The following is a 27,323-nucleotide window of genomic DNA, read 5'->3' as shown; positions in this document are numbered from 1 at the left end:
AGTAAAACTATTGCTTTAAAATTGTTGGCTTTACGTAACAGAGGTATAGTTTGAATTCACATCAGAGCTTTCCAAAATGGCAATAGTACAAGCATATGACTTTCTCTAATATCCAAAACCTGTTCTGGCTTTCCTTTGGCTAAGGAATAGAAAACTAGACAGCCTTCTAAAGCTGCCACAATTTCCTAAAATGCTTTGATAAAAGTTGGCATGCTTCATTTCTCTTGCTTACCCTGATAACACTGGACTAAACAGAAAATTAAGAGAATTCAGTCAATAGTAACTTAAACAGTAGCTAGCTCGCTCTGGATAAATGTGTCAGGATGATGGTGGTAGTGGGCATTAACAGGTGGTGTAATGGGAAGGCCTCTAGTATTTCAACATTTAACATGACACTGATATTTAGTTTGAATCCCATAGCTCTGTTGTCACATCTTTCCTGTTACATGGCTCACATCATATAGACACTTTTGGGAAAATGTCTTTTCCCCATTGAACTATGAGCTCATTGGGGGCGGAAGGGGGTGGGTCCTTTCTTACTCAGCTCCATATTCATGGTTTTAGCACTGAGCCTGAACATAACATATGTGTAGATATTTATGGGAGGCATGAATAAGAACCTTAATTTATCAGGGCTCAGTAAAAAGAGCCTGAGGACAATAATGTCCAATAGGGAATTATGAATGTCTTTTCAGAATTTCAAAGAACATTCACTGTTCAGCTGTCTTCCTAAAAAATGTTTCATTTAAAATTAATATCTTGAATACTTGTCTTTTTAAAATAATTTTTATGTAAGGAAGCAGGAAGGAGATAACAATTTAAAACCCTATTCTACTTGTAATTAAAGAAGGGAAGCCCAAATTCTCTCTAAACCGTTGGTCCAAGTGTGAATTCTTTAATTCCTTTTCTAACTTGTATGTATTCCAGAAAACATACAAATAAGTAAATCCAGGAATTAATAATATTAACTAATTAATTGGCTACTTTGTTCCTATGCATGAGGACACAAAACAACAGTAAAATTTATGTTGATTACATTTGGATGTCATATCATCTTGGTATTTTCAAATACAATCTATCTATTCTAATGCTGTATAATCTCCTTTTCTTAGTACTTTCCACTTTATGATTTTTATATATTCCTGTTTGAAATAACGTTTTGTCTCAATGTCACTCATGCATTTATTTAATCATTTAAAAATTATGGTCTGTGAGATGGGACTGAATAATGTGAAAAATATTTCTTAAGGAAGAATGAAAATATATCAAAGAACAATTTGCAAAACCAATATGGTAGAAGTCATATTTATTGAAAAAAATTAATATCTTTGCTATAAAATTTGTAACAGGAATATTTACTGAATGTTTATTTTGATGCAGAAACCTGAATTTTATACCAAGTACAAGACAGTAGCACTAGTTTTTCTTTTATTTACATTTTATGAAAATTGTTATGCAGTCCATGTTAAAAGAACTTATGATGGAGAATTGTTACATTAGAAAAATAATATTCTTGGTAAAGCATTCTCAAGGAGTCCAATCACATCTTCTGCCTCTTCAATAAGGCAAAAGTCCCTAGAACAGCATATAACTTAATTTACAAAATACAGTAACTGTTCAGACACATATTCAAGTTTTCTTTTGGTATGATTTTTTTTCTCACTGTAAAATTACTTTTTTTTTCTCTCTCCTTTTTTTTTTTTCTTTACTAAAACAGAAAGACTTCTTTCAGGAAAATGTCATTGAATGATTTCAGCTATAGATTACATATACAACAACTCTGTAGCCTAGCAACAACCATTGCCACACCATCATTAACTTTAAATATTTTACTTGGTGAGCTATTCTCAAATGTAGCATATTTTAAGGTTTTTGCCATCATGACTGTGGAATCATTGGTTTTCATAGCAAACAGATCTGTCACAGTATGAAGCTTTGTTTGTTTTAGGGAACTGGTACACAATTACATTTCCACTCACAAGAGAACGCCACAGATGCAACTAAAGTCAGGCTCTGATGGCTCCATAAAGGTCCTGTGCTGGACCAGCCCCAAACCTCTTGGGCTCACGCTGCACAGCCCTGGCTGGGTTCAGGCAGTTTCATATCCAGAGACTTTGCTGCTCTTCACAGTTAGGTAGTTTTAATTCCTTCAAAGGCACACAACTTCCACCTTTTTTCCAGCGTTGCTCCCACGCCTGTGAATTCCTGTTTAAACATGCGTGGCAACCTCATCAAAAGCATTTCAATTTCGTTTGCAGATATCTGTTAGAAAGGAAGAAAAGTCACTTTTGGGAAACAAGGAGGCAGGGGCTTGAGTGAAGACATGCTTTCCCAATGAGACAAACATGTAGTGTCCTACTAGGCTGTAAAGTAATGTTCTTATAAAAGGAGCCCAAGTTAAAGGGCTGAATGTGATTGATTGGCTTCATCATTTCCTGGGCAGCTGGTGGGAGGGGGGCATGAGACAAGTGGGTGGAAAGTTTCAGGTTCACCCTTCATATGGATGACTACCTTACCGACAGCACCATGCCTGAACAGCCCTCCCTAGATAGATAAAAAAGGAGATGGGGTGGGATTTAAGACAGCTCAGAGCAAACTGATCACCACTTGGGGAAAGCTACCACTCCTCTGATACAAAGGGCAACACTTTTATCTAACTTGGTGAGGGCCAGAGAGCATGTGGGTGGCTTTCTTGCCACCCTAACTTTCTCTTCCTTTAACTTTCACAGGGACCAGAAGACCATAAAGGTTTAGGAGTAAAAATGAAACCCAGCACCCACAGCAATAAAAGTCTCAATGTCCATCCAGTCATAAAACGCAGGTAGGTTTCTTAAATGCAGCTTTTTTTTCTTCTCCCAACTTTTATTACATATATTTTTATACCAGTAATTCATTTTTTCTTAAATAAAGAACAAAACCACCACAACCCTTTTACTCTAATGCAGCCATTGCTCTTTTTTGTGTGTGTTTGTTTGCATCCTAATCCATGCATATATATAGGGATCTCAAATAGCAAGTTGACTGAGATCCTGGAAATGGAGGTCTGACATTTCTGTTTAAATTCCATATCATACTATTGTTATGATCTAAATGACCCTACCAAGACAGTTTCTCTAAGTAAGTCTCAACAAGTGGGGATGACCACATTTAGTAAGGATGTGTGAAGACTACTGGCTTAGCACAGATTTGGGCACATAGAAATGTTCAGTGAATAAGACCTCATTATTTTTCATGGTACAATCAATCACTGTATGGATATCATTTTAGAGTCTGTACTTTACTTTCCATTTAACAATTAAGAGAGACCAGGGACTTCCCTGGTGGTCCAGTGGTTAAGACTCTGCATTTTCAATGCAGGGGGTGTGGGTTCGACCCCTGGTCAGGGAACAATGATCCCACACACATGCCATGTGGCCAAAAAAAAAAAAAAAAAACCCGATTAAGAGAGACCAAACAACTGATACCACAGAAAAACCGTAAAAGAATACTATGAACAATTATATACCAACAAATTGGACAACCAAGAAGAAATGGACAAGTTTCTAGAAACATACAACCCACCAAAACTGAATCAAGAAGAAACAGATATTTCGAACAGACTGATCACTAGAAATGAAATAGAATCTGTAATTTAAAAAAGGAAAAAAAGCCTCCCTGCAAACGGAAGTCCAGGACCAGATGGCTTCACTGGGCAATTCTACCAGACATACAAAGAAGAACTTATACTGATCTTTCTCAAACTCTTCCAAAAGATTGAAGAAGGAATACTCCCAAAGTCATTCTATGAAGCCACCATCACCCTGATACCAAAACCAGACAAACAATATAAAAAAAGAAAAGTACAGGCCAATATCTTTGATGAATATAGATGCAAAAATTCTCAACAAAATACTAGCAAACCAGGTCAGAAGACTAGATGGATGGCAAGGTGAGAAGGACTCATCTTGCTGTGGCTGGCTTTGAAGACAGGTAGGGAGCCATGATTCAAGGAACACAGCTTCTAGAAGTTGGACAAGGACTCCTGCCAATGTTGCTGAGGCATCCTGCATCACTCAGAATCCCAGTGGTTACCCAGTTGGTGCTGAAGGAAGTTCTGTTATGGATGCACAATTAGACTTCCTTATTACTACTGTGAAGGGGTGCTCTTGAGCCTGTTGATATGGCACTGGTTTGTAAAAAAATCTATCAATCAGTAATTAAGAGTATGTACATCATGAAGATGGCAGAATAGAAGGACCTTGAGCTCACCTCCTGACATGAGCACACCAAAATCACAACTAACTGCTGAACAACCATTGATAAAAAAGACTGGAACCTACCAAAAAAGATATTCTAATCCAAAGACATAAAGAAGAAACTCAGCGAGATGGTAGAAGGGGCACACTTGCGAAATAATCAAATCCCATATCCCCTGGGTGGGCGACCCACAAACTGGAGAACAATTATATCGCAGAAGTTCTCCCACAGGAGTGAGAGTTCTGAGCTCCATGTCAGACTCCCCAGCCTGGGGGTCTGGCATTGGGAGGAGGACTGCCCAGAGCATTTGGCTTTGAAGGCCAGCGGGGCTTGAGTGCAGGAGCTTCACAGGACCAGAGGAAACAGAGACTCCATTCATTGGAGGGCCCACACGATTTTTTGTGTGCACCAAGACCCAGGGCAAAAGCAGTGACTCCATAGGAGCCTGGGTCAGACCTACCTGCTGGTCTCGCAGGGTCTCCTGGGGAGGCAGGGGGCAGCTGTGGCTCACTGTGGGGAAAAGGACACTGGTGGAAGAGGTACTGGGGAATATTCATTGGCATGAGCTCTCCTGGAGGCTGCCATTTTGGCACCAGGACCTGGCCCCAACAGCCTGTAGGCTTCAGTGCTGGGACGCCTCAGGTGAAATGACCAACATGGCAGGAACAGAGCCCCACCCATCAGTGGACAGGCTGCCTAAAGACTTCCTGAGCCCACAGCCACCTCTAGACATGCCCCTTGACATGGCCCTGCCCAGCAGAGGGCCAAGACCCAGCCCCACCCACCACCAGTGGGCAAGCATCAGCCCTTCCCACCAGGAAGCCTGCACAAGCCTCTAGGCCAGCCCCACCCACCAGGGGGCAGACATGAGAAGCAAGAGAACTAGGATCCAGCAGCATGCGGAACCAAGTCAGCAAACGCAGATCAGAACCTACCCTGGGACCAGCTGGTCCCTGGCCCTTGGGTGACAAGAGGGGCGTGTACTGCTGGGACACATAGGACATCCCCTACAGAGGACCACTTCCCAAGGTTAAGAAACATAATTAATCTTCCACATACATAAACATACAAATCGAAATTTAGACAAAATGAGATGGCAGAGGAATATGTTTCAGATGAAGGAACAACATAAAACCCCAGAAGAACAACTAAGTGACATGGAGATAGGCAATCTAACTGAGAAAGAATTCAGAGTAATGATTGCAAGGATGATCCAAGAACTCAGGAAAAGAATGGATGCACAGAGCAAGAAGTTACAAGTTTTTAATAAAGAGCTAGAAAATGTAAAGAGCAACCAAACAGAGTTGAAAAATACAATAACTGAAATGAAAAACACTAGAAGGAATCAATAGCAGAATAAATGAAACAGAAGAATGGATAAGTGAGCTGGAAGACACAGTGGTGGAAATCATTGCCACAGAAAAGAATAAAGAAAAAATAATGAAAAGAAATCAGGACAGTTTAAGAGACCTCTGGGACAACATCAAATGCACCAACATTCGCATTATAGGGGTCCCAGAAGGAGAAGAGAGAGAGAAGGGGCCTGAGAAGATATTTGAAGCAATAAAAGCTGAAAAATTCCCTAACATGGGAAAGGAAACAGTCACCCAAGTCCAGGAAGAGTGTCTCAGGCAGGACAAACCCAAGGAGGAACATACCAAGAAACATAGTAATCAAATTGACAAAAATTAAAGACAAAGAAAAAATATTAAATTGACAAGAGAAAAGCAACAAATAACATACAAAGGAATCCCCATAAGGTCATCAGCTGATTTTTCAGCAGAAACGTTACAGGCCAGAAGGGAGTGGCACAATAGAATTAATGTGATGAAAGGGAAAAACCTACAACCAAGAATATTCTACCCAGCAATGCTCTCACTTCAGATTTGACACAGGAATCCAAAGCTTTACAGACAAGCAAACACTAGAAGAATTTAGCACCACCAAAGCAGCTTTACAAGAAATGCTAAAGGAACTTCTCCAGGTGGAAAGGAAAATGCCACAACTAGAAACAAGAAAATTACAAAATGGGAAAGCTCACTGGTAATGGCAAACATACAGTAAAGGTAGGAAATAATCTACACACAAATATGATATCTAAGCCAGTAATCATGAGGAGAGTACAAATGTAGGATATTTGAAACACATTTGGAATTAAGAGATCAGCGACTTAAAACAATTATGTACATATATATAGACTACTATATCAAAACCTCATAGTAACGGCAAACAAAAAAATCTATAGTAGATACACACACAAAAAAGAAAAAGGAGTCCAAACACAACACTAAAGACAGTCATCAGATCACAAGAGAACAAAAGAAGGAAGAAAAAAGACCTACAAAACCAATCCAAGACAATTAACAAAATGGCAATAAGAACATACATGTTGATAACTACCATATGTAAACGAATTAAATGTCCCAACCAAAAGACACAGACTGGCTGAATGAATACAAAAACAAGATCTGTATATGAGCTGTCTACAAGAGATCCATTTCAGACCTAGAGACTCATGCAGACTGAAAATGAGGGGAGAGAAAAAAGGTATTCCCAAATGGAAATCAAAAGAAAGCTGGAGTAGCAATACTCACAGAAGACAAAATAGAGTTTAAAATAAATACTGTTACAAGAAACAAAGAAGGACACTACATAGTGATCAAGGGATCAATCCAAGAAGAAGATATAAGAATTGTAAATATATTTGCACCCAACATAGGAGCACCTAAATATATAAGGCAAATACTAACAGCCATAAAAGGAGAAATCAACAGTAACAGTGGGGGACTTTTCATCAATGGACAGATCATCCAGACAGAAAGTCAATAATGAAATACAGGCCTTAAATGACACATTAGACCTGATGGACTCAATTGATATTTGTAGAGGATTCCATCCAAAAGCATCAGAATACACTTTCTTCTCAAGTGCACATGGAACATTCTCCAGGATTGATCACATGTTGGGCCACAAAGCAAGCCTCGGTAAATTTAAGAAAAACTGAAATCACATCAAGCATCTTTTCCAAGCACAGCGCTATGAGATTAGAAATCAACTACATGAAAAAAACCTGCAAGAAACATATAAACACGTGGAGGCTAAACAAGATGCTACTAAACAACCAATGGATCACTGAAGAAATCAAAGAGGAAATAAAAAATAATACCTAGAGACAAGTGAAAGCAAAAACTACATTCTAAACCCTACGGAACACAGCAAAAAGAATTTTAAGAGGGAAGTTTATAGTGATACAAGCTTATCTCAGGGGACAAAAAAAAAAATCTCAAATAAACAACCTAACCTTACACCCAAAGCAACTAGAGAAGGAGGAACAAACAAAACCCAAAGTTAGTAGAAGGAAAGAAATTATAAAGAACAGAACAGAAATAGAGACTAAGAAAACAGTAGAAAAGATCAATGAAACTAAAAGCTGGTTCTTTGAAAAGATAAACAAATTGATAAACTTTTAGCCAGACTCACCAAGAAAAAAAGGGCCCAAATCAATAAAATTAAAAATGAAAAAGGAGAAGTTAAAACCAACACCACAGAGATACAGAGGATGAGACTAGTACAAGCAACTATACACCAATAAAATGGACAACCTAGAAGAAATAAACAAATTCTCAGAAAGGTACAGTCTCCCAAGACTGAACCAGGAAGAAATGGAAAGTATGAACAGACCAATTACCAGTACTGAAATTGAATCAGTGATTAAAAGACTCCCAACAAACAGAAGTCCAGTGCCAGATGGCTTTGCAGGCAAATTCTACCAAACGTTTAGAGAAGCGTTAACACCTATCCTTCTGAAACTACTCCAAAGAACTGTAGAGGAAGGAACACTTCCAAACTCAATCTATGAGGCCACCATCACTCTGATACCAAAATCAGACAAAGATACCACGAAAAGAGAAAATTACAGGCCAGTATCACTGATGAACATAGACGCAAAAATCCTCAACAAAATACTAGCAAACTGACTCCAACAATACATTAAAAGGATCATACACCATAATCAAGCGGGATTTATCCCAGGGATGCAAGGGGCTTTTCAATATCCACAAATCAATCAGTGTGATACACCATATTAACAAATTGAATACAAACCATATGATCATCTCAATACATGCAGAAAAAGCTTTTGATAAAAATTCAACACCCATTTATGATAAAAACTCTCCAGAAAGTGGGCACAGAGGAAACATATCTCAAAATAATAAAGGCCATATATGACAAACCCATGGCTAACATCATACTCACTGGTGAAAAGCTGAAAGCATTTCCTCTAAGACCAGGAACAAGACAAGGATGTCCACTCTTGCCATTTTCATTCAACAGAGTTTTGGAAGTCCTAGCCACAGCAATCAGAGAAGCAAAAGAAATAAAAGACTTCTTTTCCAAATTGGAAAAGAAGTAAAACTGTTATATTTGCAGATGACATGATACTGTACATAGAAAATCTTACAGACACTACCAGAAAACTATTTACTAGACCTCATCAATGAATTTGGTAAAGTCTCAGGATACGAAATTAATACACAGAAATCTGTTGCATTTCTATACACTAACAACAAAATATCACAAAGAGAAATTAAAGAAATAATCCCATTTACCATCACACCAAAAAGAATAAAATACCCTGGAATAAACCTACTTAAGGAGCCAAAAGACCTGTACACTGAAAACTGTAAGATGCTGATGAAAGAAACTGAGATGACACAAACAGGTGGAAAGATACACTGTGTTCTTGGATTGGAAGGATCAATATTGTCAAAATGACTATACCACCTAAGGCAATCTATAGATTCTATGCAATCCCTATCAAATTACTAATGGCATTTTTCACAGAATTAGAACAAAAATTTTAAAATTTGATGGAAACACAAAAGACCCCGAATAGCCAAAACAATCTTGAGTAAGAAAAATGGAGTTGGAGGAATCAGGCTCCCTGACTTCAGACTATACTACAAAGCTACAGTCATCAAAACAGTATGGTACTGGCACAAAAACAGAAATATACATCAATGGAACAGGATAGAAAGCCTGGAAATAAGCCCACACACCTATGGTCAATTAATCTACAACAAAGGAGGCAAGAATATACAATGAAGAAAAGAGTTTTTTTAATAAGTGGTGCTGGGAAAACTGGACAGCTACACGTAAAAAAATGAAATTAGAACATTCTCTAACACCATACACAAAAATAAACTCAAATGGATTAAAGACCTGAATGTACAACTGGATACTATAAAACTCCTAGAGGAAAACATAGGCAGAACACTCTCTGACATAAATTGCAGCAATTTTTTTTTGATCTCTATCCTAGAGTAATGGAAATAAAAACAAAAATAAACGGGACCTCATCAAACTTAAAAGCTTTTGCATAGCACAGGAAGCCATATACAAAATGAAAAGACAACCTACAGAATGGGAGAAAATATTTGCAAACAATGCAACTGACAAGGGATTAATCTCCAAAATATACAAACAGCTCATACAACTCAACAACAAAAAATCAACCCAATCAAGAATCAAGAAATGGGTAAAAAATATAAATAGACATTTTTCCAAAGAAGATATACAGGTGGCCAAAAGACACATGGAACCATACTCAACATTGCTAACTATTAGAAAAATGCAAATCAAAGCTACAATGAGGTATCACTTCACACCAGTCAGAATGGCCATCATTAAAAACTCTACAAACGGGCTTCCCTGGTGGCGCAGTGGTTGAGAGTCCGCCTGCCAATGCAGGGGACACAGGTTGATGCCCTGGTCTGGGAGGATCCCATGTGCCGCGGAGCAACTAAGCCTGTGCGCCACAACTACTGAGCCTGTGCTCTAGAGCCCGCGAGCCACAACTACTGAACCCACGTGCCACAACCACTGAAGCCCACATGCCTAGAGCCTGTGCTCCGCAACAAGAGAAGCCACCGCAATGAGAAGCCTGCGCACCTCAACGAAGAGTAGACTCTGCTTGCCTCAACTAGAGAAAGCCCACGCGCAGCAACGAAGACCCAACACAGCCAAAAATAAATTAAATAAATAAATTGAAAAAAAACTCTACAGATAACAAATGGTGGAGAGGATGTGGAGCAAAGGGAACCCTCCTACATTGTTGGTGGGAATGTAAGTTGGTAAAGCCACTATGGAAAACAGTATGGAGGTTCCTTAAAAAACTAAAAATAGAGCTACCACATGATCCTGCAATCTCACTCCTGGGCATGTATCCGAAGAAAACTATAATTTTAAAATATACATGCACTGCATTTTTCATAGCAGGACTATTTACAATAGCTAAAACATGGAAGCAACCTAAATGTCCATTGACAGATGAATGGATAAAGAAGATGTGGCATATTTATACAATGGAATATTACTCAGCCATAAAAAAGAATGAAATAATGCCATTTGCAGCAACATGGATGGACTTAGAGGTTATCAGACTACGTGAAGTAAGCCAGAGAAAGACAAATATCATATGATATTGCTTATATGAGGAATCTAAAAAAAATGATACAAATGAACTTATATAAACAACAGAAATAGACTCACAGACATAGAAAACAAACTTATGGTTACCAAAGGGGAAGTGGGGGGGAAAGGATAAATTAGGAGTTTGGGATTAACATATACACACTACTATATATAAATAAATAACCAACAAAGGCCTACTGTAAAGCACAGGGAACTATACGCAATGTTTTGTAATAACCTATAAGGAAAAAGAATCTGAAAAAGAATAGATACAGGAGGAGGAACAAAGATGGCGGAGTAGAAGGATGTGCTCTCACTTCCTCTTGCGAGAACACCAGAATCACAACTAGCTGCTGGACAATCATCAACAGGAAGACACTGGAACTCACCAAAAAAGACCCACATCCAAAGACAAAGGAGAAGCCATAATGAGACGGTAGGAGGGGCGCAATCACAGTAAAATCAAATCCCATAACTGGTGGGTGGGTGACTCACAGACTGGCGAACACTTATACCACAGAAGTCCACCCACTGGAGTGAAGGTTCTGAGCTCCACGTCAGGCTTCTCAACCTGGGGGTCTGGCAACGGGAGGAGGAATTCCTAGAGAATCAGACTTTGAAGCCTAGTGGGAATTGATTGAAGGACTTAGACAAGACTGGGGGAAACAGAGACTCCACTCTTGGAGGGCACACACAAAGGAGTGTGCGCATTGGGACCCAGGGGAAGGAGCAGTGACCCCTGGGGAGACTGAACCAGACCTACCTGCTAGTGTTGGAGGGTCTCCTGCAGAGGCAGGGGGGTGGTGGCTGTGGCTTACTGTGGGGACAAGGACACTGGCAGCAGAAGTTCTGGGAAGTACTCCTTGGCATGAGCCCTCCCAGAGTCTGTCATTAGCCCCACCAAAGAGCCCAGGTAGGCTCCAGTGTTGGGTTGCTTCAGGCCAAACAACCAACAGGGAGGGAACCCAGCCCCACCCATCAACAGTCAAGTGGATTAAAGTTTTACTGAGCTCTGCCCACCAGAGCAACAGTCAGCTCTACCCACCACCAGTCCCTCCCATCAAGCCTCTTAGATAGCCTCATCCACCAGAGGGCAGACGGCAGAAGCAAGAAGAACTACAATCCTGCAGCCTGTGGAACAAAAACCACATTCACAGAAAGACAAGATGAAAAGGCAGAGGGCTGTATACCAGATGAAGGAACAAGATAAAACCCCAGAAAAACAACTAAATGAAGTGGAGATAGGCAACCTTCCAGAAAAAGAATTCAGAATAATGATAGTGAAGATGATCCAGGACCTCGGAAAAAGAATGGAGGCAAAGATCGAGAACATGCAAGAAATGTTTAACAAAGACCTAGAAGAATTAAAGAACAAACAAACAGAGATGAACAATACAATAACTGAAATGAAAAATACACTAGAAGGAATCAATAGCAGAATAACTGAGGCAGAAGAACGGATAAGTGACCTGGAAGACAGAATGGTGGAATTCACTGCTGTGGAACAGAATAAAGAAAAAAGAATGAAAAGAAATGAAGACAGCCTAAGAGACCTCTGGGACAACATTAAACGCAACAACATTCACATTATAGGGGTCCCAGAAGGAGAAGAGAGAGAGAAAGGACCAGAGAAAATATTTGAAGAGATTATAGTCGAAAACTTCCCTAACATGGGAAAGGAAATAGCCACCCAAGTCCAGGAAGCGCAGCGAGTCCCATACAGGATAAACCCAAGGAGAAACACGCCGAGACACATAGGAATCAAATTGGCAAAAATTAAAGACAAAGAAAAATTATTGAAAGCAGCAAGGGAAAAATGACAAATAACATACAAGGGAACTCCCATAAGGTTAACAGCTGATTTCTCAGCAGAAACTCTACAAGCCAGAAGGGACTGGCATGATATGTTTAAAGTGATGAAAGGGAACAACCTACAACCAAGATGACTCTACCCAGCAAGGATCTCATTCAGATTCGATGGAGAAATCAAAAGCTTTACAGACAAGCAAAAGCTAAGAGAATTCAGCACGACCAAAGCAGCTCTACAATAAATGCTAAAGGAACTTCTCTAAGTGGGAAACACAAGAGAAGAAAAGGACCTAAAACAACAAACCCAAAACAATTAAGAAAATGGTCATAGGAACATACATATCGATAATTACCTTAAACGTGAATGGATTAAATGCTCCAACCAAAAGACACAGGCTCACTGAATGGATACAAAAACAAGGCCCATATATATGCTGTCTACAAGAGACCCACTTCAGACCTAGGGACACATACAGACTGAAAGTGAGGGGATGGAAAAAGATATTCCATGCAAATGGAAATCAAAAGAAAGCTGGAGTAGCTATACTCATATCAGATAAAACAGACTTTAAAATAAAGAATGTTACAAGAGACAAGGAAGGACACTACATAATGATCAATGGATCAATCCAAGAAGAAGATATAACGATTATAAATATATATGCACCCTACATAGGAGCACCTCAATACGTAAGGCAACTGCTAACAGCTATAAAAGAGGAAATCGACAGTAACACAGTAATAGTGGGGGACTTTTAACACCTCACTTACACCAATGGACAGATCATCCAAAATGAAAATAAATATGGAAACAGAAGCTTTAAATGACACAATAGACCAGATAGATTTAATTGATATTTATAGGACATTCCATCCAAAAACAGCAGATTACACTTTCTTCTCAAGTGCACAGGGAACATTCTCCAGGATAGATCACATCTTGGGTCACAAATAAAGTCTCAGTAAATTTAAGAAAACTGAAATCATGTCAGGCATCTTTTCTGACCACAACGCTATGAGATTAGAAATGAATTACAGGGAAAAAAACGTAAAAAACACAAATACATGGAGGCTAAACAATACAATACTAAATAACCAAGAGATCACTGAAGAAATCAAAGAGGAAATCAAAAAATGCCTAGAGACAAATGACAATGAAAACGCGATGATCCAAAACCTATGGGATGCAGCAAAAGCAGTTCTAAGAGGGAAGTTTACAGCTATACAAGCCTACATCAAGAAAAAAGAAAAATCTCAAATAGACAATCTAACCTTACACCTAAAGAAAGTAGAGAAAGAAGAACAAACAAAACCCAAAGTTAGCAGAAGGAAAGAAATCATAAAGGTCAGAGCAGAAATAAATGAAATAGAAACAAAGAAAACAATAGCAAAGATCAATAAAACTAAAAGCTGGTTCTTTGAGTAGATAAACAAAATTGATAAACCATTAGCCAGACTCATCAAGAAAAAGAGGGAGAGGACTCAAATCAATAAAATTAGAAATGAAAAAGGAAAAGTTACAACAGACACTGCAGAAATACATAGCATCCTAAGAGACTACTACAAGCAACTCTATGCCAATAAAATGGACAACCTGGAAGAAATGGAGAAATTCTTAGAAAGGTATAACCTTCCAAGACTGAACCAGAAAGAAACAGAAAATATGAACAGACCAATCACAAGTAATGAAATTGAAACCATGATTAAAAATCTTCCAACAAACAAAAGTCCAGTACCAGATGGCTTCACAGGTGAATTCTCTCAAACATTTAGAGAAGGGCTAACACCCATCCTTCTCAAACTCTTCCAAAAAATTGCAGAGGAAGGAACACTCCCAAACTCATTCTACGAGGCCACCATCACCCTGATACCAAAACCAGACAAAGATCCAACAAAAAAAGAAAATTACAGACCAATATCACTGATGAATATAGATGCAAAAATCCTCAACAAAATACTAACCAACAGAATCCAACAACACATTAAAAGGATCATACTGGGGCTTCCCTGGTGGTGCAGTGGTTGAGAATCTGCCTACCAATGCAGGGGACACGGGTTCGAGCTCTGGTCTGGGAGGATCCCACGTGTTGCAGAGCGGCTGAGCCCATGAGCCACGATTGCTGAGCCTGCGCGTCTAGAGCTTGTGCTCCGCAACAAGAGAGGCCATGATGGTGAGAGGCCTACGCGCCGTGATGAAGAGTGGCCCCCGCTTGCCACAACTAGAGAAAGCCCTCGCACAGAAACGAGGACCCAACACAGCCATAAATAAATTTAAAAAAAAAAAAGGATCATACACCGCGATCAAGTGGGATTTATCTCAGGGATGCAAGGATTCTTCAATATACGTAAATAAATCAATGTGTTACACCATATTAACAAATTGAAGAATAAAAACCATATGATCATCTCAATAGAGGCAGAAAAAGCTTTTGACAAAATTCAACACCCATTTATGATAAAAACTCTCCAGAAATTGGGCATAGAGGGAACCTACCTCAACATAATAAACACCATATACGACAAACCCACAGCAAACATCATTCTCAATGGTGAAAAACTGAAAGCATTTCCTCTAAGATCAGGAAGGAGACAAGCATGTCCACTCTCACCACTATTATTCAACATAGTTTTGGGAAGTCCTAGCCACGGCAATCAGAGAAGAAAAAGAAATAAAAGGAATACAAATTGGAAAAGAAGAAGTAAAACTGTCACTGTTTGCAGATGACATGATACTATATGTAGAGAATCCTAAAAATGCCACCAGAAAACTACTAGAGCTAATCGATGAATTTGGTAAAGTTGCAGGATACAAAATTAATGCACAGAAATCTCTTGCATTCCTATACACTAATGATGACAAATCTGAAAGAGAAATTATGGAAACACTCCCATTTACCATTGCAAAATGAATAAAATACCTAGGAATAAACCTACCTAGGGAGACAAAAGACATGTATGCAGAAAACTATAAGACACTGATGAAAGAAATTAAAGATGATACCAACAGATGGAGAGATATACCATGTTCTTGGATTGGAAGAATCAATATTGTGAAAATGACTATACTACCCAAAGCAATCTACAGATTCAATGCAATCCCTATCAAATTACCAATGGCATTTTTTACGGAACTAGAACAAATCATCTTAAAATGTGTATGGAGACACAGAAGACCCCAAATAGCCAAAGCAGTCTTGAGGGGAAAAAACGGAGCTGGAGGAATCAGACTCCCTGACTTCAGACTATACTTACAAAGCTACAGTCATCAAGACAATATGGTACTGGCACAAAAACAGAAACATAGATCAATGGAACAAGATAGAAAGCCCAGAGATAAACCCACGCACCTGTGGTCAACTAATCTATGAGAAAGGAGCCAAAGATATACAATGGAGAAAAGACAATCTCTTCAATAAGTGGTGCTGGGAAAACTGGACAGCTACATGGAAAAGAATGAAATTAGAACACTCCCTAACACCATACACAAAAATAAACTCAAAATGGATTCGACACCTAAATGTAAGAGCAGACAGTATAAAACTCTTAGAGGAAAACATAGGAAGTACAGTCTTTGACATAAATCACAGCAAGATCTTTTTTGATCCATCTCCTAGAGGAATGGAAATAAAAACGAAAATAAACAAATGGGACCTAATGAAACTTCAAAGTTTTGCACAGCAAAGGAAACCATAAACAAGATGAAAAGACAACCCTCAGAATGGGAGAAAATATTTGCAAATGAAGCAACGGACAAAGGATTAATCTCCAAAATATATAAACAGCTCATGCAGCTCAATATTAAAGAAACAAACAACCCAATCCAAAAATGGGCAGAAGACCTAAATAGACATTTCTCCAAAGAAGACATACAGATGGCCAAGAAGCACATGAAAAGCTGCTCAACATCACTAATTATTAGAGAAATGCAAATCAAAACTACAATGAGGTATCACCTCACACCAGTTAGAATGGGCATCATCAGAAAATCTACAAACAACAGATGCTAGAGAGGGTGTGGAGAAAAGGGAACTCTCTTGCACTGTTGGTGGGAATGTAAATTGATAACAGCCACTATGGAGAACAGTATGGAGGTTCCTTAAAAAACTAAAAATAGAATTACCATATGATCCAGCAATCCCACTACTGAGCATATACCCAGAGGAAACCATAATTCAAAAAGACACATGCACCCCAGTGTTCATTGCAGCAGTATTTACAATAGCCAGGTCATGGAAGCAACCTAAATGCCCATCGACAGATGAATGGATAAAGAAGTTGTGGTACATATATACAATGGAATATTACTCAGCCCTAAAAAGGAACGAAATTGAGTCATTTGTTGAGACGTGGATGGATCTAGAGACTATCATACAGAGTGAAGTAAGTCAGAAAGAGAAAAACAAATGTCGTATATTAACGCATGTATGTGTAACCTAGAATAATGGTACAGATGAACCGGTTTGCAGGGCAGACGCTGAGACAGAGATGTAGAGAACAAACGTATGGACACCAAGGGGGGAGAAGTGTGGTGGGGTGGGGATGGTGGTGTGCTGAATTGGGCGATTGGGATTGACATGTATACATTGATGTGTATAAAATTGATGACTAATAGGAACCTGCAGTATAAACAAAGAAACAAAACAAAAAAACCCAACTAATACTACACTTTCTTTGGGTTATTTGTATGGAAATATGTTAATATAAATGTTTCAGACATTACATGAAATTTCTATAAATCTTATATGTTCTGGTATAATGTTATAAGTCATAATTCTAGTTATTACTTTAAAATGTATACCTCAGAAATAACTAAATTTCCTTGTCAATTGCATTATTATGAACTTTCATCAAATCTTTAACCATGGTCATTTTAAAGTCTTTTGTCATTTACAGACAGTTCTGGGTGTACTCTGATGCTTTTGCAAAAATGTTCCTATAAAAGGGTTTCATCTTCAAGGAATTCATGGAAAAGACTCTGACAAGTACAGGTTTTCTGGTAACTGACTATACTGGTGAACTGAATGAATAAGCATTTTCAGAACTCTAATGGAAAACTGATGAATTCAAAAAGTGCTAACAAAAGATCAAGATGAAGAAAAAATTAATTACATGGGACTGAGTGAACTGATGAGGATGATTATAATTTTTGTGACTTTCTGTTTGAATAAAAAAAAAAGAATAGATATATATCTATGTGTAACTGAATCACTTTCCTGTACACCTGAAACTAACACAACATTGTAAATCAACTATACTTCAATAAAAAAAAATAACAAAAAAGTTATCAAACAAAATCCAGGAACACATAGAAAAGATCACACCCCATGATCAAGCTGAATTCATCACAGGGACAGAAGAATGGTTCAACATACACAAATCAAAGAATGTGATACACCACATCAACAAAAGAAAAGACAGAAACCACATGATCATCTCAAAAGATGCAGAAAAAGCATTTGATAAAATTCAATATCCATGGATAAAGAAGATGTGGCACATATATAAAATGGAATATTACTCAGCCATAAAAAGAAATGAAATTGAGTTATTTGTAGTGAGGTGGATGGACCTAGAGTATGTTATACAGAGTGAAGTAAGTCAGAAAGAGAAAAACAAATACCGTATGCTAACACATATATATGGAATCTAAAAACAAAAAACAAAAAAACGGTTCTGAAGAACCTAGGGTCAGGACAGGAATAAAGACGCAGATGTAGAGAATGGACTTGAGGACACGGGGATGGGGAAGGGTAAGCTGGGACGAAGTAAGAGAGTGGCATGGACATATATATACACTACCAAATGTAAAATAGGTAGCTAGTGGGAAGCAGCCACATAGCACAGGGAGATCAACACGGTGCTTTGTGACCACCTTGAGGGGTGGGATAGAGATGCAAGAGAGAGGAGATATGGGGATATATGTATATGTATAGCTGATTCACTTTGTTATAAAGCACAAACTAACACACTATTGTAAAGCAATTACACTCCAATAAAGATGTTAAAAAAGTATATATATGAAGAAAAAAACCCAAATACCTAAAAACTTAATGGCATAAAAAAAATTCAATATCCATTTATGATAAAAACTCTTACCAAAGTGGGTATAGAGGGAACATATCTTAAAATAATAAAAGCTATTCATGACAAACCCACAGCCAACATAATTCTCAATGGTGAAATGCTGAAAGCCTTCCTGCTCAAATCTGGAACAGGACAAAGATGCCCACTCTCACCACTTCTATTCAACATAGTATTGGAAGTCCTATCCACAGCAGTCAGACAAGTAAAAGAAATAAAACTTATCCAAATTGGAAGAGAAGAAGTAAAATTGTCATTATATGCAGCTGATATGATACTATATATAGAAAACCCTAAAATATCCACACAAAACTATCAGAACTGATAAAATAATTCAGTAAAGTAGCAGAATACAAGACTAACATACAGAAATCTGTTGCATTTCTTTACTTTACACTAACAATGAAATATCAGACAGGGAGAGTAAAAAAAAATCCCTTTAAAAATCACATTAAAAAAACCCCCAAAAAACTTAGGAATAAACCTGACTAAGGAGGTGAAAGACTTATGTGCTGAGAATTATAAGACACTGATAAAGGAAATTGAAGACGATTCAAAGAAACAGAAAGATACCCCATGCTCTTGGATTGGAAGAATTAGTACTGTTAAAATGGCCATGCTAACCAAAGCCATCTACAAATTTAATGTGAACCCTATCAAGTTACTCATGACATTTTTCACAGAAGTAGAACAAAGAATCCTAAAGTTTATATTGGAACCATAAAAGACCCAGAATTGCCAAAGCAATCCTGAGGAAAAAAGAACAAAGCAGGAGGCATAACCCTCCCAGACTTCAGACAATACTACAAAGCTACAGTAATCAAAATGGCATGGTATTGACACAAAAATAGACATATGGATCAATGGAACAGAATAGAGAGCCCAGAGATAAACCCACACACCTACAGTCAATTAATCTTTGACAAAGGAGGCAAGAATATACAATGGAGGAAAGACAGTCTCTTCAGCGAGTGGTGTTGGGAAAGCTGGACAGCCGCATGTCTAAGTCAGCGAAGTTAGAATACTCCCTCACACCATACACAAAAATAAACTGAAAATGGCTTAAAGACTTAAATATTAGACATGACACCATAAAACTCCTAGGAGAGAACATAGGCAAAACATTCTCTGACATAAATTGTACCAATGTTTTCTTAGGTTAGTCTCCCAAGGCAACAGAAATAAAAGCAAAAATAAACAAATGGGACCTAATTAAACTCAAAACCTTTTGCACAGTAAAGGAAACCATGAACAAAATGAAAAGACAACCTACAGACTGGGAGAAAATATTTGCCAATGATGTGACTGACAAGGGCTTAATTTCCAAAATATACAGACAGCTCATCCAACTCAATAACAAGAAAACCAAACAACCCAATCAGAAAATGGGCAGGGCTTCCCTGGTGGCGCAGTGGTTGAGAATCTGCCTGCCAATGCAGGGGACATGGGTTCAAGCCCTGGTCTGGGAAGATCCCACATGCCGCAGAGCAACTGGGCCCGTGAGCCACAACTGCTGAGCCTGCGCGTCTGGAGCCTGTGCTCCGCAACGGGAGAGGCCATGATAGTGAGAGGCCCACGCACCGCGATGAAGAGTGGCCCCTGCTCGCCACAACTAGAGAAAGCCCTCACACAGAAACGAAGACCCAACACAGCCAAAAAAAATAATAATAATAAAAAATAAATAAATAAAATTAAAAACAAACAAACAAACAAAAATACTGTCTTTAAAAAAAAACAAAAAAAAGAAAATGGGCAGAAGACCTAAATAGACATTTCTCCAAAGAAGGCATACAGATGGCCAATAGGCACATGGAATGATGCTCAGCATTGCTAATTATTAGAGAAAATGGAAATCAAAGCTACAATGAGGTACCACCTCACACCGGTCAGAATGGCCATCATTAAAAACGCTACAAATAACAAATGCTGGAGAGGGTTTGGAGAAAAGGGAACCCTCCTACACTGCTGGTGGGAATGTAAATTGGTACAGCCACTATGGAAAACAGTATGGAGGTTCCTTAAAAAACTAAAAATAGAGCTACCACATGATCCTGCAATCCCATTTCTGGGCGTGTATCTGGAGAAAACCATAATTCGAACAGATACATGCACCCCAATGTTCATAGCAGCACTGTTTACAATAACCAAGACATGGAAGCAACCTAAGTGTCCATTGACAGATGAATGGATGAAGAAGATGTGGTATATATAAACCATGAAATACTACTCAGCCATAAAAAAGAATGAAATAATGCCATTTGCAGCAGCATAGATGGACCTAGAGATCATCACAGTCAGTCAGAACGAGATAGACAAAAACCATATATCATTTATATGTGGAGTATAAAATGTGACACAGATGAACTTATTTACAAAACAGAAACAGACTCACAGACATAGAAAACAAACTTATGGTTACCAAAGGGAAAGGGGGTGGGGGAGGGATAAATGAGGAGTTTGGGATTAGCAGATACAAACTACTATATATAAAATAGATAAACAAGGTCCTACTGTATTGCACAAGGAACTGTATTCAGTAGCCTATAATAAACCATAACGGAAAAGAATGTGAAAAAGAATATGTATACATGTGTATAACTGAATCACTTTGCCGTACACCAGAAACTAACACAACATTGTAAATCAACTATACTTCAATTAAAAAAAAAAAACAAAAACAATTAAGGGAGACTAAATAGACCAGGAAGTCAAATTAACCGTTCATTTAATATTCACATCGAAAAGATTTTACATGATACGGTCAATTTTCCTAGGCCTATGAAACAAAATTTTAGTTAAATAGAGGCAGTCCTGAAAGTTGAAATCAATTGTATTCTAAAATTTTTACATGAATTGTTTTGAAATCTGAATGTATTTTTCCATAAAGCCATGTTAACTGGATTATTAGGTCCCCATGTCAACTCACAAAAGATTCATAATGAATTTGAAAAAGTAAGTTTTCTTTCAGTGAGCAATGTCCAAAGCACCTTCATCAGCATCCTGAGTTCCTTCTCACAACACTCCTGGAATATATATGGGACAGACATTATGATCTATCTTCATGTTATAGCTGAGAAAACTGAGTGAGCTACAGAGGGTCGAGTGTTATATCAGAGAATGAACTGGGGAAGAGTTCACCACATGTGGACTGGCCCCTGGCATTGGTTTGCTCTAAATGCTCCCCATGATTGTCAGAAGCTGCGGGTGAAGAACCAGGGGTATAGTGCATTCTTTCTAAGTATCAGTCACCTGGGGCACTTGTTAAAAGCACATTCCCTAGCCTCTTCTCTGGAGTCTCTAATTCCACCCAGTGTGGGGTGTACCCAGATTATTGTTAATAATTGCCCCAGGTCAGGCATATCTGGGTTTACATTGAGGATTTAAATCAGATACGCTTGAATTTGCATCTGGGCTAGGCCTCGAGCAAGCTGTCTGACCTTGGGCAAGTCATTTAATAGCTGTAATTCTCAGTTTCTTCATGTGTATAACAGAAGTAAAAACATCTCTTTCAGTGTAGTTGTGAGGATTGTTTGTAAAATGTAACACAGGGCCTGGCACAAATACAATTTCTCTATATATCTGTCTTAGGCGATGCTGATCGAATACTACACACTAACAGTCAAACCTTTTGTGGTAGATGGGTCAAGCCCTGTGTTCATAAGCCAGAGAAAACAAGTACAGAGAAGTGTGTGGTCAAACCCAGGTTTTAGTTGGTCCAGAAGGCAGTTTTCCTTAAGCTTTGTGAAGTCAAGGTATTCTCTTAACAAGCTCCCTTTTTTCTTTTGGAGGACAGTACAGGTCATCTCCAGTAGGTTCCGGACCCCAGTCAAATTCAAGTGATACCCCTGGGATGAGCAGTCTTTTTCCAGATCAAGCAGAGGCCATAGAGAAACTGACAGATGGAAGGAACAGCCATCCCACCACACACTTGTTTCCAGCACAGCTATCAGCTTTTTTTTGGAAAAGTGGGGAGGAAGCCTTGTACTGTTCATTAGGAAGGGGAGAAAAAGCTGAATTCTCGAGGGGAAGATAAAGATCTGATCTAAAGCTAATGGCTTTGTAGGAGGCCACCTGGGGTTAGGTCAGGCCATCCCACCTAGCAGTCCTGCAGCTGACTGTAAAAAGTGTAACATCTCACAACCACTGCGAGACTTTTCCTTGCCAAACTCTTCTGAACACACTTTCTTTAATTCTCACCATGCTCTTATAAGAGAGGGAATAATTCACAAATGAGGAAACTGAGGTCCAGAGTGATTAGGTAACCCAGGCAGTAAGTGTGGAGCTGAGATGCAGATCCAGGCTCCCTGGCCTTGTTCTTTGACACTGACTCCAGTCCCCAAATGGGTTGGGGATTGTGGAGTGGGAATTAGAAATAATCCATTTGGTCATTGCCTCTGTGCTCATGGGTGGGGACCATGGGGGAGATGTCCCTGTACAGGAGGGCAGAGCTCCTCTGTGATGAATACTGTTTTAGAGTGATATCAACATCAACAGCAAAAAAAAAACCCCTGAAAGTTCCCAACTCAACCAGCCCATACACAGTCATATGCTAATGCTTGGGCATCCCCTCCTGAACCATTCACCAAAAATTTGCAAGCAAATCGTGAGGAATCTTGGCTCTCTGTACTGAAAAGTAGCAACATCTTGTTTTCCATGGTGGCTTTTGACCTGAGCCGAGACTTCAACCACAAAGGAAGCAGAAGAAGGCATGCAGCAGGAAATAGGTAGCGACCACTTCCTGAGTCCTCGCTGTGGGCCAGGCACAGCGTACATGCTTTAAGCGTATTATCTCATCAAAAAGTTCATTAAACAAGCAAATAAACCTTTCACTTGCTGGAAGAAAGAAATGTAGAGGCAAAAGATCAGATTTCAGTCATGGAATGACCATTAACCGGCTTCACCATCTTGCCTAAGTCACTTAATCTCTTTGGGTATTTTCTCATTTGCAAGACAAGGGAATTGGAAAGAAGCTCATCAGATGCTCTAAGGACTTGGATTTGAGTGCTGGCCCTACCATATAGTAGCACCAGTCTCTGGGCAAGCCATTTAAAATTCATCTGTCCACTAGGTTGTGGCAAAGATCTCAAACTGAGAGAATGTAATAGGTCTTTTTTGCACTTTTAAGCACAAAACAAATGGCAACCAACACTTAGTAGCACTTACTGTGTGCCAGATACTGCTGTGAATGCTCTTCATATATTAAGTCATTTAACACACATTATAGCCCATAAAAAAACCCATTTTATAGACAGTGAAACTAAGGTTACAGAGATGTTAAATAAGTTGTCCAAGGTCACACAGCTAAGAAGTAGTGAAACTAGGATTTGAAATTCTCATAATTACTTAGTTTGAATAACCAATTAGCCAGAAATTAGCATAATGAAAATTGGTGTCCTCAGAAGTAGTGAACTCTCAGTTGCTGTTGGTAGTACAAGGTAACAGCCTGATTCTGCCATGAAGATGTAAATAATGTGCACAGGGATGTGTGACAATTACGCAGCAGTCACCCTCAAATGGAATCCCATCTAAAATATCCGTTTAAAAAAAAATAAAAAGCTTCTGTACAGCAAAGGAAACCATCCACAAAATGAAAAGACAACCTACCGAATGTGAGAAAATATTTGCAAAGCATATGTCTGATGAAGGGTTAATATTCAAATTATATAAAGAACTCATAAGCTCAATAGCAGAAATACAAATAATCCAATCAAAAAATGGGCAGAGGATCCGAAAGGCATTTTTCAAAGAAGACATACTGTTGGCCAATAGGTACATGAAAAGGTGCTTAACATCACTAATCATCAGGGAAACGCCAACAAAACCACGATGAGATATTATTGTAAATAATCTAGAGATGATTTAAAGTATAGGGAGGATGTATAGGTTATATGCAAATACCAAGTCATTTTATATAAAGGACTTGAGCATCTATGGATTTTGGTAGTCACAGGGGTTCCTGGAACCAATCCCCTGCAGATACCAAGGGATAACTCTATTCAGGAACCAATAAAAGGAGCCTGATGAAAAAAAAAATCCATTTAATAAGGCGCTCAGCAAATTCTAGAGCATTTCCCTAAACATGTTTATATCTCATGTGAGAAGAAAAATGAAGGAGAAACTGCTTTCCTGTTAGTTTGATGGTTTCTAAACCTTTTCCCTACCCTGACAAAATAACCTATACAACATGTGACATTTTGGGATCTCCAAGACAAAGTTGAGAGAAAATTCAATTTGTCCTTCTGTTTTACCCTATGGCCAAAGAATTTTTACTTTACAAATATCTTCATTTACTTTAATTCTGTTTTCTTCTCTTCCTTATAAAAATGTGTCAGCTCCTGTGATACTGCCTTCACAATATCCTTTCTCTTCCCACCAATCATTTCAAGACCATTGGTCTTGAGACCTGAAAGCGTCATGGAGTCATCACATAAACAAAGCATCCAGCACTCACTGGCTGAGCTCAGAGTGAGAGGTACCCGTTTCCCCACCAGGTGTGCAGGATTTCCTTCCCCATATCCCTTCTGAGGTCAGGGATCCTCTCTAAGCTCCTGTTTGTCATAGATGGAACACCGCGGTCCAGGGAAGGGCTGCTGTGCTGGCCCAGCTGGTGAGTGGAGGGGCTAGAACTCAGTGCAGGGTTTCTGATGCTGAATCCAGCCCTGCTTTCGCAGCACTGGATTCGCTCTCTCACAAGGATACTATTAGGCGAATCAGATACACGTGGCTAAGAGAGTCCCGTGTGGCATTACGATATGGATCAGAAACGTGCCGTGACTATGAAATCTCATTTTCCCATATACCATGTATTGGTGCTGTAGAAACTGGGGAGGGCTCTCATAAACATGATGCTTTTATTACCCTCTTACCCAGCTGGCTTTTATTCTAAGAAACTGGTGGTCTGTGTCTTTTTAGTCTTTGACGTTGTCAGTGGGACCCTCCAATCCTATTTTGTTTAAAATTTTCTAACATTTATTCTTTTAGAAAGGATTGATTTGCTCTAATTAAAAAGAAAAGGAAAGATGAGAGAGAAGGAATAAAGGCTCCGTGTAACCAAGGGGCTTATGTGGTGGCAATACCACAGAGGTAATTTGTAATTTGACTTATTTTCTGATTTGCTGACTCTAGCTCAAGCCCATTGCCTCCTTGCCAGGCCACTAAGCACGTGTATAAATTGACACGGGCTGGCATAAATCAGTTGTTATGCGGGTGGTCAGCTCCATGCCCCATATCAGTCAGGCAAGGGAGGCAAGCGGAGAACGGTTCCTGTTTGGGGGACTGAAAAGACGCCGAGATAGGCTTTGTCAAGGCTGGAGAGTCAGAGAAGCCAACTGCAAACCCAGATTTCCTTCCATAGGATAAACTGACGGTTAGCCTTTAGCGCACATTTAAATCTTGTTCATCCTCATATCCCTGGGCAGAGCATGGCGTCAGCACACAGACACCTTGCAATAAACGTCTGCAGAGAGAGATACAGAACGTAGGTGGGGAGGGAGGAAGGACACAGAGGAGGAGGTATGAGAGGAAAAAGGAAAGAAGATAAACAGAAGTGAGGACTTAGGAAAAGAGAAGGAAAGAACTGGAAGGAAAACGAACAGGGAGGAAGGCAACGAGGTACGAGGAAAAGAACAGGAAAGAAGGAAGAAGATTAAATAGAAGGAAAGAATTAGAGGGAGAAAAGGAAGGATCTGGATGGAAGATGAGAGAAGGAAGGAAGGAGACAAAGAGGAGAAAGGGGAGACATGCAGCAAGGACAGCTAAAGTGCCCCAGAGGAAACCAGGAGAATGAACACGGACTCAAGGGCACCGCCTGGTGGTCATGACCCTTATGTACTTCGCCCTTCTCCAACTCCTATTTCACTCAGTATCTATCTGCCTGCCAAATTTAGCACTTCATGAGTTCACATCTGATTCTCAAGTTAGTTCATAAATATACCATTTCCTCATTTAGACTACAAGCTTTTTGAGAGCAGGGTCCTTTCTTAGATTCCTTTTGTGCCCTGGCCACTCCCCGTTCTGTTCTGCCTAGTCCCTAGACAGTGCTGGGTTTGTGAAAAGCAGTGACTTAGCCGAGCAGTCACTGGGTCCCTGGTGACCTTGTCAATTTCTCTTGCTGTGAACGAGCAGCTTCCTTTCTACTTTTCACGCAGCCAGATGGAAATCCCGTTACCTCCGAAGTTTCATATGCCTTATGCTTTCGAGAGGTGCTGTGATGTCTAGAAAACACATTCGTGATAGCCTGTCTAAGCAACAGAAAACTCATTCACTCATTAACATACTGTGACAGGTGGCTATTTAGGAGAACACCAGAATATACATACTATTAAAGATTATTCAGGTGGGCAATCTTACAAACACTACTTGGAACATTTTCTCCAACCTTACTGCCTAGCTAGCTGTCATCTGGGAAAGAATGCTCTTCAATTAAGGCTGATTTGAACCGCCTTGGAACTGACAAGATAGTTTGTGTTTCAGAGGCATGCTTCTAGTATACACATGCAAATGGTTTGCCCCTTTGGTGGGAAATGAACACTTCACGAACACCCAAGCCTGTTACCAAACACGGTGTCATGCCAAAAATGGCAGCTCTTTCTAAAAAACTCGTCTCTGTGGCCACATTACATCGAGTCTGGTTTCAGAATCAAATCTTCCACTTCGTGGGTTTTGGGAAGAGGCTGCCGGTATGTAGAGGCGGGAGCCAGACACACTTGAGGAACTGGGTCTTA

The 27,323-nt window shown here is 39.3% G+C and overlaps 1 protein-coding gene across 6 annotated transcripts in view; it reads right to left on the bottom strand.

Moving 5' to 3' along the window:
• Positions 1-1,374: 1,374 nt before the first annotated feature.
• ENOX1 (ecto-NOX disulfide-thiol exchanger 1) overlaps positions 1,375-27,323 on the bottom strand; it is a 312,330-nt gene continuing 286,381 nt past the window's right edge. For 3 of the 6 annotated variants that reach the window (XM_068526689.1, XM_068526693.1, XM_068526694.1), the window contains one exon: positions 1,378-2,262. In XM_068526689.1, the coding sequence (XP_068382790.1) occupies positions 2,131-2,262 (132 nt within the window). In that variant the 3' untranslated portion in view covers positions 1,378-2,130. Of the gene's footprint in view, positions 2,263-27,323 lie in introns of all 6 variants that reach the window. The other 3 variants (XM_068526692.1, XM_068526691.1, XM_068526690.1) reach the window with 3 other exon arrangements.

Source organism: Eschrichtius robustus, chromosome 18 (genome assembly GCF_028021215.1).
Source record: "Eschrichtius robustus isolate mEscRob2 chromosome 18, mEscRob2.pri, whole genome shotgun sequence".
In the NCBI taxonomy this organism is placed as follows: Eukaryota; Metazoa; Chordata; class Mammalia; order Artiodactyla; family Eschrichtiidae; genus Eschrichtius; species Eschrichtius robustus.
Note: the sequence above shows the minus strand (reverse complement) of the source record. Positions and strands in the feature narration are given on the sequence as shown.